The sequence below is a fragment of the Polypterus senegalus genome, chromosome 10 (genome assembly GCF_016835505.1).
Source record: "Polypterus senegalus isolate Bchr_013 chromosome 10, ASM1683550v1, whole genome shotgun sequence".
NCBI classification, from domain to species: Eukaryota; Metazoa; Chordata; class Cladistia; order Polypteriformes; family Polypteridae; genus Polypterus; species Polypterus senegalus.
Window position 1 is genome coordinate 6298161 of NC_053163.1, and position 15193 is coordinate 6313353.

Below are 15193 nucleotides of genomic sequence, written 5' to 3' on the forward strand. Positions count from 1 at the left end.
CTGGGTGGTTAAATGGCCTCTGAGTCCCTGCAGATTTTATTTTTTCTCCAGCCGTCTGGAGTTTTTTTTGTTTTTTCTGTCCTCCCTGGCATTCGGACCTTACTTTTATTCTATGTTAATGAGTTTTTTCTTATTTTAATTCTTACTTTGTCTTTTTTTTCTTTTTTCATTCATCATGTAAAGCACTTTGAACTACATTATTTGTATGAAAATGTGCTATAGAAATAAATGTTGTTGTTGTCGTCATAACCCACCGAAACTGCAGATGTGCTGCTTGTAGTTGGGACCGACCGGGACCGTAGTTGAAAAAGAAAAAAAACATACTAAGATATCAAGATGCTAAAACTAAAGAAGTTGCAGTTTATTGCATACAATCCTTTTCAATCTGTGTTAGGGTGCAACCATATATACTGTACAGTGAAGAAAAAAAAAGTAAATATCCATTATCCATCCATTATCCAACCCGCTATATCCTAACTACAGGGTCACGGGGGTCTGCTGGAGCCAATCCCAGCCAGCACAGGGCACAAGGCAGGAAACAAACCCCAGGCAGGGCGCCAGCCCACCTCAGAAAATAAGTAAATAAAAAACAAATAAAAAAAATGATCAAGTCTCACCTCCCAAAAAAATAGACTCTGCTGCAGCCCAACTTCTAAACAGAACCAATAAGACTCCCTCAAATAAAAGAACAAATCAGGGGGTCATCACTGGCTTACTTGAGTTGTCATTTTTGTACCCGCCAGCTACTGAGCCACACGATCTCTTTTCTCTACTGTGCTCTCAGTTTTTCCAACACTCTCGTCTACTACGTCTCTGCAGTGTGGGTCCCCACCCGTCTATTCAGCCTTAAATAACCTAAAACCAGCCCATCTAATGATACGCTTCACCAAGGCATCTCCATTCTTATCCTTGGGAGGGGGAATACAATCACTTTACCCAACTCCCAACCGTGACAAAAACGAAATCAAAACTGTGTCCCACAGGCCCAACACAGTCCCAAAGCACAAACTCACAATTCTCCACCACTCCTCCCAGGCAAGCTTCGTCTCCTTCTTCCTCCCAACTCTGGCTCACCGAGTGGTGGTGGCTGGGCCCTTTTATAGCCCACCTGGAATCGTTCCAGGTGATTAACCACCTGGTCCTGATTGCACTTCCAGGTGGGGCTGAAAGCTCATCCAGCTGGGCTGTGGGAAGAAGGCAGCTCCCCCTAGCGGCCACGCCGGGCCCCAACCAAGCTGTGGAGGACTCCATCTCCCATGGAGCCCTGCGGGCGGTTGGGGAGTCACCGTCGGCCAGGGAGGCTCCACCAAGCGTCCCGGGGGAGGTATTGGACTGCCCATGGCGGCTCCCCCGGAACATAAGTAGCAGGGGCGTCCCTGCCGGGCATGGGACCCGGCTGTCCTTCACAATATATATATATATATATATATTTATCTACCAGGTAACGCCGGTGGTTGGTCTGCAAGTAGGCAGACATGCGCCACGGGTGCCCTCTCAGTTGCGAGAAGAAGGTCATAGAATGTTACACAGTTAACTGTCAAATAATGCAAAGAGTACGCGACACGTGTTTCGCCCTATTTTGGGCTCATCAGGCGTACACACTCACTGCACCCCTCATCGGGGATCGAACCTCAGATGTCAGACAAACGCACTTCGATTGTGACATTATGTGAGAAAGAAAATCCTCTTCCAATTCCACCTGCAGCCCATACCCTCCCTAAACATTTTTTTAAATTCCTATTTTCGATATAAATTCGAAGGCTAACTAGATCACAGTCGGAGTTTTACGGTAGCTCGCGCGTTTGATCGTGCGTGCGGGATGACCAGTGTGTGAGAAGAAAAGAGATCTCAAACTGGTCGCCCTGTATGTCAATCAAGTGGCAAATGCCATAGGGAGGATATACGATAGACTAACGTTTATTTATTTATTTTTTAATGCAACGCGATCGCGATCGACACATTGGGCACCCCTGGTATAGACAGTGCGCCACGTTTAAAACTGACGATGGCTTTGCGTGCGCCCGTCCCCAAACCGCGCAAAGCAAATCCCAGCGAACACAATGGAAAAAAAAAAACAAAAAAACGAACGAGCACGACGTGCACAAAGCCCCCCGAGACGGTACGTTTAATAAAACTCTTTATTGGTTTTTTTTTTCTTGCCTTTTCTTATGGCCCTCTCCTAGCGAAACGGGTGAATGCACGTCCCCAAAAGTTACATAGGCTTCTGTTACCACCATATGCATGGCACCGGGAGGCTCGTTACCTGTGTCTCCATGAGACTCACGGTCTGACATCGGCACCAGGTTTTATCAGTACTGGGGTTATTGCAGCAGTTTTAAAAAAAATGAAGGAACAGTACCAATAGTGAGAGAAGAGTGGATTATAGCAGAAATAAGGGGGGCCAGAGAGGGGAGGCCAGAACTGTAGGGAGGGGGTCCAGTTGACAGGTGGATGGCTAGACGGACGAGATCTGAGATTTCTGAGAAAGCAGGAAGCTGAAAAGTGGAAAATGGGTGAGCAGGAGGATGGAATTCAAATGAAGTATAGTGTACTGGAGGAATCAATTCTTACATCGAATGCCCAGCAGGAGGCGAGATGTCATTTTATAGTCGCAGCCCCCCTAAAGAGTTCCGATCTTCGGTGCAACTCTGCGCAGAGATGTGATGAATTCACGAGTTTCCGGGTTATAATTAGGAAGTCAGGAAGCTGTCGGCGATCAAAGAGCAGGATGGCTACGATGACTTCCGGGAAGAGATGTCAGCAGGCGATGGGGAAACAGGAGCGGACCCCCCTGCCGTGCACCCAAACATCTACAGGGAATGTGAAACACGCAACCGGTCCGTTCCTCACCATTCAACTTCTTGACGTAAATCAGTCGACTTCTTGAGGGTCTAAAGCTGGAAAAAAATGTAATAACAAATACGTAGAAGTTCGACAAGAAACAAAAGAGGGAGGATGTGTAGGGGTTTTCTCTCACGTCTCACAGAGGCGTGCGCTGTGGCAGCTGGTTACTCTAAACTGGCCCCACAGGAGTGAGTTAAAGGTGTGTGTGTGTGAGTGTGAGTGTGAGTGTGTTTGAGGACTCATTCAGCTTTAAATGCCAGGCCGGTTGGAATGGTCCTTTATGGGATCTCTTGGTCTTATTATACGGATAGAAGTTTCCGGAACCCTGTGAACCCACGTTATATTTTCCTGGGACACCCCGGACTACTCAAAGCATGTGTGTGACTTTTATGTAAGCTGGGCGGGGCGTCAGATTCCATACGCTGATTGGCTGTAGCGTCGGGACTTTTCCGTGTCATTCTTTCCAACGCACTTGTCACACACACCGTTGTGCTGAACGGGATGGCAGCTGCTGCCATGGCACTTTAGTGAGGTCTGCATTGTAAGAACTTTGACTTTATACAGTAAAAATAATCATTAAAAAAGTCTGAATTAGCGTAAGCTTCCCAAATGTAATGGTTTACTCACTAAAAAAATGGCATGTCAGATTAAAATAAAAAAATATGTACATCGGTTGCACAAAATAAACTTGTTTTTATCAAAAATAATTTAATGATTCTTAATGCACAAAATTTATATATCCTAAAACAACATGATTTTTTTTATATAAAATGAATGAAACGTTTTCATACTCTGTTAAATTAATTATGTTATGGTAAATGAACATGACTCATGTCAATAAAGCAAAATATTTTAATATTTGTCTTGTAAACTTTTTAAAAAATGCATCTCACTGAGTTACTTAGCTATAACCTTTTTTCGGTTGTCAATTATACTTGTTCCAGTATAATTTTATAGTTCATGTTCAAAGTTATTAATAAGAAATAAACAGGTTTGTTTATACTAAAGCCTATTTGGTAACAACAATACAAACTAACAACAATATAAAAGATTCGTATTGAAAAGCTGAAATGTACAACAGTTATATAAAAACACTGCTGCTTTGGCTGTTCCAAAATGCCAAGACCAATAAATATTAATACAAAATGCACCTCGGATAGATTATAAAATACATTTTATATTTATGTAACTGTATATATTATAGAATAAATGTTAAATATTAGTAAAATATAAAGTGCAAAAATTGCTGTTAGGTACCGCCATTAATCATCCAACCCGCTATATCCTAACTACAGGGTCAAGGAGGTCTGCCAATCCCAGAGCGAAAGGCAGGAAACAAACCCCGGGCAGGGCACCAGCCCACCACAGGGCGTGCAAACACACACTAAGCACAAACTAGGGACAATTTAGAATCGCCAATCCACCTAACCTACATGTCTCTGGGAGGAAACCGGAGCACCCGGAGGAACATGCAAACTCCACGCAGGGAGGACCCGGGTCCCGTAACTGAGAGGCAGCAACGCTACTCACTGCGCCACTGCGCCGCCTGCTTGGCACTTTTTTCCACTATATATATATATATATATATATACAGTTTGAAATATATATATATATATATATATATATATATATATATTGGAAATTTCGGGTGTATTATTAAGTTGTCTGTATTAATAGTATTTTTCTGGTTGAGCAATGTTATGATAATAACATTGGGCATTATAATTTCAACTTCAGCCGATGTACTCATGACTCAGGCGCCGCCACGAGTGCCAGCCTTTGCAGCTTCGTGTACGACTTTATTTTTTCACCTTTTTCTCCATTTTACTGATCACTCCGATTACTTTCTTTTATGTGGACTCGTTCCCTGGATCTATCTATCTATCTATCTATCTATCTATCTATCTATCTATCTATCTATCTATCTATCTATCTATCTATCTATCTATCTGTCTAATACTAATGAACAGCAAGTTGTTGACCCAAAACAAAAGTCAGAAGTGTATTGTTTTTTTAAGTACGTAAATCGACTAAATTTAGACAACTTAATAATATATTTACTGAGTTTTGATGGTAAGCACAGTTTGTCAAAACATTAAAAGAGAATACAACGAAAAACGCAAAACGGAGTAACGTCAGTCAGTGTGATGAAGTGTTTTAAATGAACATCTGAATATTTCTAGTCTCTTTGTTTTAAATTTTATTTCACTAACCTTTTGCTCCAAACCGCCGACAAGAACTCAAACCCGCAGCCCGATGAGTCTTTGAACGTCACGTGACTTTACCGCCAAGTTATCCATCCTCCGCTGACGGCGACGCCGCTCGGTGCGCTTATTAATTTACGGTGAGGACTAAACAGAAGCATTTTGACTGAAGTTAGTATATTGCACAGCCCACAAGATTCAATACATTAAACATGATCGAGTTATGTTAATACATGTACTATAAAGTAAATACATTTTCGTAAATGTAACAACCTGCCGTTTCCCTTTTTTTAGTGCTTCACGAATGCACAGTAAAGAAGAATAGCTGGGATCAAATCTTTATAACATGAAAACGTGAGCTTCGATCGAAATGATTACAAATCTTCCAGACTGAAACTGAAATCTGTCATTTTTCATTTTCTCATGGAGGTCCGTGGAGGTCTGCAGTGTCCTCCGTCATGTTTGGGGCAGAGACACTTTTTTTTTTTCTATGACGCCCCCCACTCCACGGTTGAAAACGACAAATCCAACAAGTCGGACATTGTGATTCCAGTGCACTTTCATTAAAGGGGATCTGCAGACATTTGAGTCACACAGCATTTCTTCTACCGGCACAACCCAAAGTCAGATTCATTAAAGCCGTTGTCACATGTCTTTTCTTTGTCACATGTCGTTTCTTTGTCACATGTCATTCACATGCAATGACGGCTTGAAGTCTGCGATTCAAAGACATTGGCGGGTGCTGAGGGCTCTTCCCTGGTGATGCTCATGCCAAGCCTCTCATGCAGCCATCTTCAGCTCCTGCTTGTTTCTGGGGGGCTTGTCCCCTTAAGTTTTCTCTTCAGCATATGGAAGGCCTGCTCCATTGGATTGAAATCGGGTGATTGGCTTGGCCATTCCATAATTTTTCATATTTGTAGCTTTGAGAAACGCCTCAGCAGTGTGTTTGGCTCCTTGTCTTGTTGTAGGATGAAGTGCCATCCACCGAGTTTGGAGGCCTATACTAGAACTTGAGCAGATCAGCAGTTTCTACACACCTCAGATTTCATTGCTACCATCAGCACTTCCATTATCCATGAAGAGAAGTGTGCCAGTCAGGACCTGTGGCAGCCATAAGTAATAAGTGGTCTGCTTTGCATTTTCTTCACATCTCCACACTTTGCTCTCGCCATCACTCTGATGAGGTTCATCTTCGCCTCGTCTGTCCACAAGACCTTCTCCTAGAATTCTGCTGGCTCTTTGAAGTCCTTTTTGCCAAACTGTAATCTGGCATTCCTGCCTTTGTGGTTTCCATCTTGCAGTGTGTCCTCTGGGTTTCTGTTCATGGAGTCGTCTGCTGATTGTCCCCTGAAGACTGTTTCTGATCTGTCGGACAGACGTTGGGGGCTTTGATTTGACCATAGTGAGGACTCTTCTGTCATCAGCAGTGGAGGTCTTCCTTGGGTTACCAGTCCCTTTGTGATGGCTGAGCCCACCAGTATGTTCTTTCTTCTTCATGATAGTCCACACAGTTGATTTCGGTCATCCTGAGGTGTTACTGATGTCTTTGAAGGTTTTATTCTCGTTCTTCTGCCTCATGATGGCTTGTTTGACTTCCATTGGCACAGCTCTTGTCCTCATGTTGAACAATGGCAACTACAGACTCCAAAGGGGAGAAGCCAGCCGAGGTGTCTTAGGAAGCCATGAGACACACCTGAGGAATCCCAAACACCGGTGACGGCTAGTGTCCCAAATATTATGGTGTCCTAAAATGGGTGGGCCATGTAGAAAAAGTGTTGTGTGACCGAAAGGCCTGCAAATCCCCTTCAATGAAAGCCTTCAGTGCGCACTTTAATCACAATGTCAGAATTTTTTGATTTGTAATTTTAAACTGTGGAGTGGAGGAAAAATAAATATTTGTCCTAAAACTCAGCAACTGGAGGTGTGAGGGTGGCAGACCACGCCAATGGACAGGTGGAGGTGCGTCTGCCAGAGTAAACAGAGGAACGTGTCGACTGGAATGGCCTGAAAACTCACTGACTTCTGCTCCTTCTCACAAAGGAGTACTCGGTGTGTTCAGGAGGGTGGGCTTTGATAACATTGAAAAAAAAAACCCACCTGCTTCCAATAAAACAGATAACAGTAACGGTAACACTTGCTAAAAGCACACCGACGCAAGCTGAAAATAATCCAAATCTGATAAAAATAATCAGGAGGCTCAACGTGAAAGGAAACTTTCAGTGCAAAGAGACACAAAGCAAATAGCAGCCCAAGGCCTTCACGTTTCTCGCGCCAGTTGGCATATCAGATGACGCTGACCCACCCAACAGGGGAAACACAAAGTCAAGGTGGTCATGTGAGAGTGGCGTCTCACTTTCTAGCCAGGAGTGAGCGGACACACCTGCAAATACAAAGCCTCTCACAGACATGACAATGAAGAAAGGATGAGGTGAATAATTCTCAAATGAGGGACCTGGTTAATTTAATAAGGCGCCCTTTTGAAAGATGGGAAAAGAAGGAAGAGGAAGAAGAAGAAGAAGAAAAGATCTCATAATTAAAAGTGGCCTTTGTGGTATCAAAAGTCTAGGAGGGAGGGCGGAGCCTGGGGGAGACGGACATGATGAGAAGGGGTGGGGCCTGGGAAAGAGACACACACATAAGGGCCACGCCCCAGGAGAGAGATAGGGTGAGAAGGGGCGGAGTCTGGGAAAGAGACACACACATAAGGGCCACGCCCCAGGGGAGAGATATGGTGAGAAGGGGCGGAGTCTGGGGAAGAGACACACACATAAGGGCCACACCCCAGGAGAGCGATAGGGTGAGAAGGGGCGGAGCATGGGAAAGAGACACACACACACACATAAGGGCCACGCCCCAGGAGAGAGATACAGTGAGAAGAAGAAGAAGAGCCTGGAAAGGAGATGCAGCCTGAAGAGTTGTGGCCATCCTGAGAAGACAGGAGTGTGTAGAAGGTGGAGTGGTGGCACTGAGACTAGTGATCTGCACTGGCAATTGGAAGGTTGCCGGTTCGAATCCTGTAAATCCATGGGACTCTGCTCTGTTGCGCCCTTGGCAAGGCCCTTGACCTGCAATTGCTGAGCACTTTGAGTAGTGAGAAAAGCACTATATAAATGCAAAGCATTATTAGCGACCCCCAAGGGGCTCACTTCTGGTACTGAACATGGCAGTGTGTGGCATTACAGGTGAGACTCTTAGCTCTAGGCAGACAGATTAACGGTCCACTGGGATATATGGGAAAAGATGAAGAAGGACTTAACCGGGAGTCAGTGTAAGGATTTAAGAACTGGAGTTATGTGTTGATATTTTCTTGTTCTTGTAATAATTCTTGCAGCCGCATTTTGGATCAACTGGATGCTGAATAAAGAACAGTTTGAACATCCAGTGAACACCGCATTGCAGTAGTCAATCCTACTAGAGATAAATGCAGGAATTAATTTCTCAGAATCCTGTTTATTTAGAAAGCGTCTTAATTTCCCAACATTTTTAAGATGGAAGAAACCTGATTTGGACAACTTTGTAATATGCTCTTTAAATGACCTGCTAGAGTCAAAGATAATTCTGAGATTGCGGGCTGATTCAGCAAAATTAATGGCGATTCCAACTGAGTTAAATGACGACAGAATATTGTTGTGCTCAGCGTCATTCCCTCCAACAATTAACATTGGTGTTTAAAGGCAAGTAGTTCTCATTCATCCACTCCTTTAATTCACTAACACAGCTAATTAAAGACAACATCGGAGAAACTTCATTTGATTTAAATGAAAGGTATAACTGGGTGTCATCTGCCTACGAGTGAAAATGAACATTATGTTTCCTAATGAGAGATCCCAGTGGAAGCATGTAAAGTGAAAACAGTAAAGGTCCCAGTACTGAGCCCTGCGGGACACCATATTGAACTTCTGTGTATAAAGATGGAGTCCTGTCTGTACATTTCTGTACATATTAGAATCGATTTGATAAATAAGAACTAAACCAAGCGAGTCCCTTCTACTGCTTGTGCTCCAAGTCTAGAAATATACAAACAGTTAATCTGACTTTGTGACATGCTCTTCATTTTGAGAAGGATTCATAACCGAACAAATTCATCTCGTATCATTGACTCCCCTCCTGAACCTGAGTGTGTTCGTTTCATCTGCTGGTGGGAATACTCAGACTGGTGTATCGTTTTGTAAATGGTAAGCCTGGATTTTATTTACTGCGTGAAGCTGGTGTCCTAGTCAATACGTGACAGTGTTTGGTCAGTGTCACTATAGCTAATAATGTCACAGCATAGGATATGAGACTCTGCTGATGAAAGAAGAGCTGTGTCTGCTGTTACTGACTTTAAGAGGAAGAATACGAGAAGGTGAAGCTTCAGACGCTTTGACCAAAAGCCGTGAGGGAAAGGCGAGTGTAATTGAGTGGGTCACTTACAGGATGAACAGATGCATTTCAAATGTTTCTACATGCCGTCCTTGTGTTTTGACGAGTTGTTGGATCATATTCAGCCCTTGGTTTATCATTCTGCCATCCAGCCTCACCATTTTGGATCCACGGCAGCCACTTAGAAAGTTTCCGCGCGCGCCAGTCGCGTACAGGGGCGTGGCTCCAAATCTGACTCCATTTTCGCCTCGATACACTCGCGCCTCTACGAATAAAATCTAAATTGGGTTTAAAGTATTTTAATATCCCGGTCACTGTAGAATGGAGCCATGTAGAGTTTAAGAGTTCTCACGTTTCTAGACAACGCCCTATTAGAAAAACTCACCTCTTCCAGTCACATGTTGTCGCTTTCATTTACAGTAAAAGTGCTTGGCGTAGTGATTTATTTTGATTTATTTTTCTGTGTTCCTCCTCGGTTTCTGCGATTCTTTTCTGCCACAGCCTGCTTGAATTCAACCCCATGCCCCAGAGGCAATGAACAACTTGGCACATTTATGACCTGTAACATAACAGCTGCACTTGGGACAGCTAAATGGAGGTAAAAATCCACTGGACAGAAGTTTGATTGCATTTGGCATCGTGCCACATGAGCGCAGTCAGCTGTGTGCCAGGAAGTCGCCCGCCTGCCCAGCGGGCAGCTGGAACAAATCGAGGTCGCCTGGCCGAGCCTGAAGGTCCTGTAGTATAAGCGAAAGAAATGTGAGAGCATTGCCAAAGCTGCAATAAGTGACAAAGCCGTTATTGTTGTATTCCCATTGTGCAATCCGTAGCCGGCTTATATAAAGAGGCAGGGCACGCGGAAGAGCGGGCATCGAGCAGCGGGCAGCGGAGAGGTGAGTCCGGCATGCGGGGTTCGCTCCGTTTCGTGTTTATCACGAAGTGTTTGCAATACTTTTTACGGTATAATTTGATGTAGATCAAACCGTGTATAATAATAATAATAATAATAATAATAATAATAATAATAATAATACTGCGGGATATTTTTCCTGCCTTCCGCCCTGTTGGCTGGGATTGGCTCCAGCAGACCCCCGTGACCCTGTAGTTATGATATAGCGGGTTGGATAATGGATGGATGGATAATAATTATAATATATAGAGAGTGGGCAGAGTATTGAAAGACCCCCATCCTATAAAAAGTGTCATTTAAGAAGTAGCGCTAAAGAGTCGGGTTATAGGCGGAGTTCAAGGGGGCGCCAAGGGGCCCGTCTCACCCCTGCAACAGATGCACATATTGCTACAATAATTGTCCAATAAAAGCTTTTTTAAATTTTTAATGCCACATCCAATGCAAACGTGTTAATAATCGACGAATACGGTAATTTACTTAAGCAACTCCTTCTTGCATGTGGCATACATAAAAGAGGGATAACCTTAAATAAGTTTTAGTATAGCTTGAAAGAGATAACTTCGACTTGTAGATTTTGTATTTAGTTTTTTCAACTTTTAAATGTCAAATAGCGGCTCTCCGTCCGTAAACTTTTTAAATGACCGCCAAGTCGGGCGCGTGGCCGTGAGCGCGCATCTTTTTTTAGCCAACCCCCTTCCACTCACATTTGTCTCGTTCTCTTTTCAAAGTGCTTTACGTGTTTTATTTTGATCTGTGTTTTTATTTGTGATTTTCCTCGAATGCTCTATTTGTTTGACCCAGTAAAGGCTGTCAGGTTCCTGGTATGTTAGGACGACCACATTGAAATTCATGGGTTTTCAGACTCCAAAAAAAGACACAGGCGTACAGAAATATACAAGTCCGGGGCTCGCAGTTTTCTTTGCCCACGACATTCTAACTCCCAAACATCAGACTGGGTCTGCAGGACTGTGTGCCTGTGTGTAGTTTTTTCCAGATATTCCATACAACTTCGATCAATTACTTGAAAACGGCCAGTTTTGTATGTTGTGAGATGTTGTAGCCCGTCCGCCTCAACGTACCACTTGTGCATTCTGTGATGCTTTTCTGCTCACCACAGCTGGTTATCTGAGTTGGCGTAGCCTTTCTGTCAGCTCAAACAAGTCTCAGGAAAATCCTGGGAGATCAGCAGGTACAGAAACACTCAAGCCACAGTCAGAATCATATTTGTTCCCTGTTCTGGTGTTTGACGTGAACATGAACTGAAGTTCTTGACCTGTGTCAACTGAACTGCTGCCAAACAAATAACTGTGAGTAAACAGGAACACAAAGGGAATGTGCAAACACCACAGAGTAAGTGACTGAGCTGAGAATCAAACAAAGATACCATCAGCACTGACCACTGAGCCACCATCAGAGTAATTCAATGGTGAATGATTTATTCAGCTACTAATAAGTATAAGAAAGCACTTCAAAAAGGGCATTAATGAAAGGTCTACAGTTCCTGAGCAAGGTGTCCTTCTAAGTTCTGCTTCCAGACCCCCTCCCATCGTCTCATGATAAGCAGACTACTTCAATGCACAAAAACATCAAATGACAACAAATCTCAGAACATTGCTGAGAAATCTCCTCTCAGGTGTGTCTGCTTTCTCCCACAGAAACTTTGCAACCATGAAGACTGTGGTGTTGGCATTGGCCCTGGCCTTGGTACTGGCCTATGGTGAGTAAAGTATCTATCTATCTATCTATCTATCTATCTATCTATCTATCTATCTATCTATCTATCTATCTATCTATCTATCTATGTAATCCTGCCTACTACGCTAAATATCTATCTATCTATGTAATCCTGCCAACTACGCTAAATATCTATCTATCTATCTATCTATCTATCTATCTATCTATCTATCTATCTATCTATCTATCTATCTATCTATCTATCTATCTATCTATCATATAGTGCCTTCCATGTTCTCAATTGCTTATAGGATGGCAAAGGCTAAATCCAGCCTGTCACATTCACAATTGCTCTCAGTAGAAATATCTGATGAAAGAAGGACATTAAAAACAGTCACCTTGAATATTGTTGAGTGTAGAAATTTCCAGCAGTCAATCAGTCTATCTGCAATAATAATAATAATAATAATAATAATAATAATAATAATAATAAAAACATCAGTCTATAGCACTGCTGCCTTACAGTAAGGAGACCAGGGTTCCCAGATGTTCTCTGCATGGGGTTTGCTTGTTCTCCCCGTGTTTTTGTGGGTTTCCTCCTGGCACAGCCCACAGATATGCTGATTAGGTGGACTCTCAATGCTAAATGCTGGAGGACTCCAGTTTCCCAGTGTCCCTTCTTAGGATGCAGCAGGTTTAGGAAATGGATGGATGGATAACAACAATGCATTTTGTTCATAACGCTCAAAGATACCTGATTGCCTATCTGCTTCTTTTCTCCAGGCGATTGCTTGAAGTGCCACTACTGTGTTGTCACAAGCAAGTTTGGGAGTTGCAGGCCGACCGTCCAGACCTGTGGTTACAAAGAGGACGCCTGTGTCAATATGGTCTTCCTGCCTCCTGGATGTAAGTAAACTCCTCCCCCAACACCCCCAGCGACTTTGCCCCTCATGCCGCCATGCAGCTCTTCACTTCCCACGTGTTTGTTTCCTCCTCACTTGTGATGTAAGGTCCACCAGAAGGCCTGCTGCTTCATTCCCTATGTGTTGTGTTTCAGATGGCTACGCCCGCCGATGCATCAAATCCAGCGATTGCTTCATTTTGGAGAACGGTGCCCCTAATTCCATTAAGGCCAGGTGCTGCTACACTGACTTGTGCAACTGAGGAAGCCCGATGGCGATGATGAGGGAGTCACCAAACCATTCATCTGAGAGTTGATAACAACATGAAGCACCGTGTACTCATTTTTATGTTTTTGCTTAAGTAAAATCCATCTTATTTTACACATTAACCTCATTTAATTTGACAATTTTTTATTATAGTGCCTTCCAGCTGGCACATTCATCCATTTCCCAAACCTCTTTAGCAGAGAAGCTTGATACCACTCCACTAAATGACACACTCACTCCTACCACATCAGTTCAGAGCTGTCCTTTGAGTTGATCTGCATGTCAATGGGATGTAAGAAGATGCTGGGCACACAATCAGGGTATGGGCACCACATGTAAAGGTCACATTGGCAGTGACCCATGTGGGCGTCGTAACATTTATGCCTAATGGATCAAGTTTAATTCTAATACCCTCATCATATCCATTTTTGCCAATCACTAAGATTTCCGATTTCTCCTTATTTAGTTTGAGAAAATGACTACTCATCCATTCAGAAACATTGGGGTCAGTGAGACAAGAGAGTCGGGGTCATCAGGCGCTGTTGATAAATACAGTTGTGTGTCGCCAGCATAGTTGTGGTCGCTCACGTTATGACTTGAGATAATCTGACCTCATGGAAGCATGGAGATCGAAAAAGGCAACGTGGGGAAAAGGGCCAAGTCATAAACAAAGCGACGATCAAACACTGGGAGGTCACAAAATACTAGCAACCAAAGCCAAAACAGGAGACAAAATTCGGAGACCTAACAACAAGAGGGTTTTGGAGAATCCCTTTACTCGGATATGGAAATAACATGGTGGGGCTGTTTAATCTCGTGGTTGGCGGTTCATGACCTACGAGGACACGCCCCTAGCAATGCGAGTGTTGTCCTAACAACAGGAGTGCAAAATAGTGCCGCTGATAAAGAAAGAAAATGGCAGCGGAAACAATAGAAATACAAATTGCAACCACAATGGAGCTCCCCTAATCTGCACAAATAACCAAACCACCAGCCACACCAATTAAATCTTCGTCTTCTCCTTCTGCTCCACCTGTTGAGTGTCACCTGCAGACTCTTCAAGGTGAGACGGTGGACTCCTGTTATGCCAGACCCAGGAATGCTTCCAGTGCCATAGCATGGACTTCTGGGTCCAGAGGAAGCCAGGGCTGCACCTTCTGAACTAGATCTCTCATGTACCCCAGTGGGTGTCCAAACTGGGATGCCTCGGTAGGACCACTGGCACCTGTTGTTTGGGGGATGGAACTGCTCCTGGCCTCAGGCTTCCACTAGTCCATCCCTTATATTACCTCGGGCGGGAAAAACTCATTTTCTCGTCCAGCAGACATACCCATCTTATCCTTCATGGCACTTACAATATATATAAATGAAACCAAGCCAATGGGCTAAACACAGATGTAACCACCATAATCCTTGGAGAAGAAATCTTTCAGATATGCAAGAAAACCTAAATAGGGACCACTGGTATTCCCATCATACTGAGGATTCTGACATCCAGTGTGCCCACTGCTCAGGTGGAAGTTCTCCTGGCGACTCATAGTGAGCTGCTCAGTGTGTCTACCAGGGTCTCCACACTGCAATAGCCGAGGTAGGATCTAGAATATCAATTTTCCCTGGTGTTTATGCCCTTTCCACATTTCCCACCAGCATTTTTGGGCCAACACCCTTCCCATGGTGGTCTCTGTCCCCTCAACTGATCCCATCCAGGTCCTAATGTTCATCTGAAATCTTCCATGTTTCACCCCTGACAACAACCTCACAGGATGTGCCTCTGCTTTTACACATTCGGCCAATGCCGATCTCGTAACCTGTCTTCAACGGTTCTACTCCATCTTGTGGTAAGCCAAGAATCTCAGCAGATCCAACCTGTGGGCAAAGTACAATTAATTCTAACTTGTCCTGTGTTCTTCATGTCCTTCTAGTACAGGGGTGTCCAACCCCAGTGGCTGCAGGTTTTCATTCTAACCATCTTCTTAATTAATGAGCTGTTTTTGCTGCTGTTTTGCCTTTGTTTTAATTGACGTGACTCA

At 43.7% G+C, this 15193-nt stretch overlaps 1 protein-coding gene across 1 annotated transcript; it reads left to right on the forward strand.

Moving 5' to 3' along the window:
* Window positions 1-10163: 10163 nt before the first annotated feature.
* LOC120536625 (CD59 glycoprotein-like) lies at window positions 10164-13285 on the forward strand. Its single transcript, XM_039765037.1, has 4 exons — window positions 10164-10303; window positions 11976-12037; window positions 12778-12900; window positions 13052-13285. The coding sequence occupies exons 2-4, from the start codon at window positions 11989-11991 to the stop codon at window positions 13156-13158; spliced, it is 279 nt and encodes a 92-aa protein (XP_039620971.1). The 5' UTR covers window positions 10164-10303; window positions 11976-11988; the 3' UTR covers window positions 13159-13285.
* The last annotated feature ends 1908 nt before the right edge of the window (window positions 13286-15193 follow it).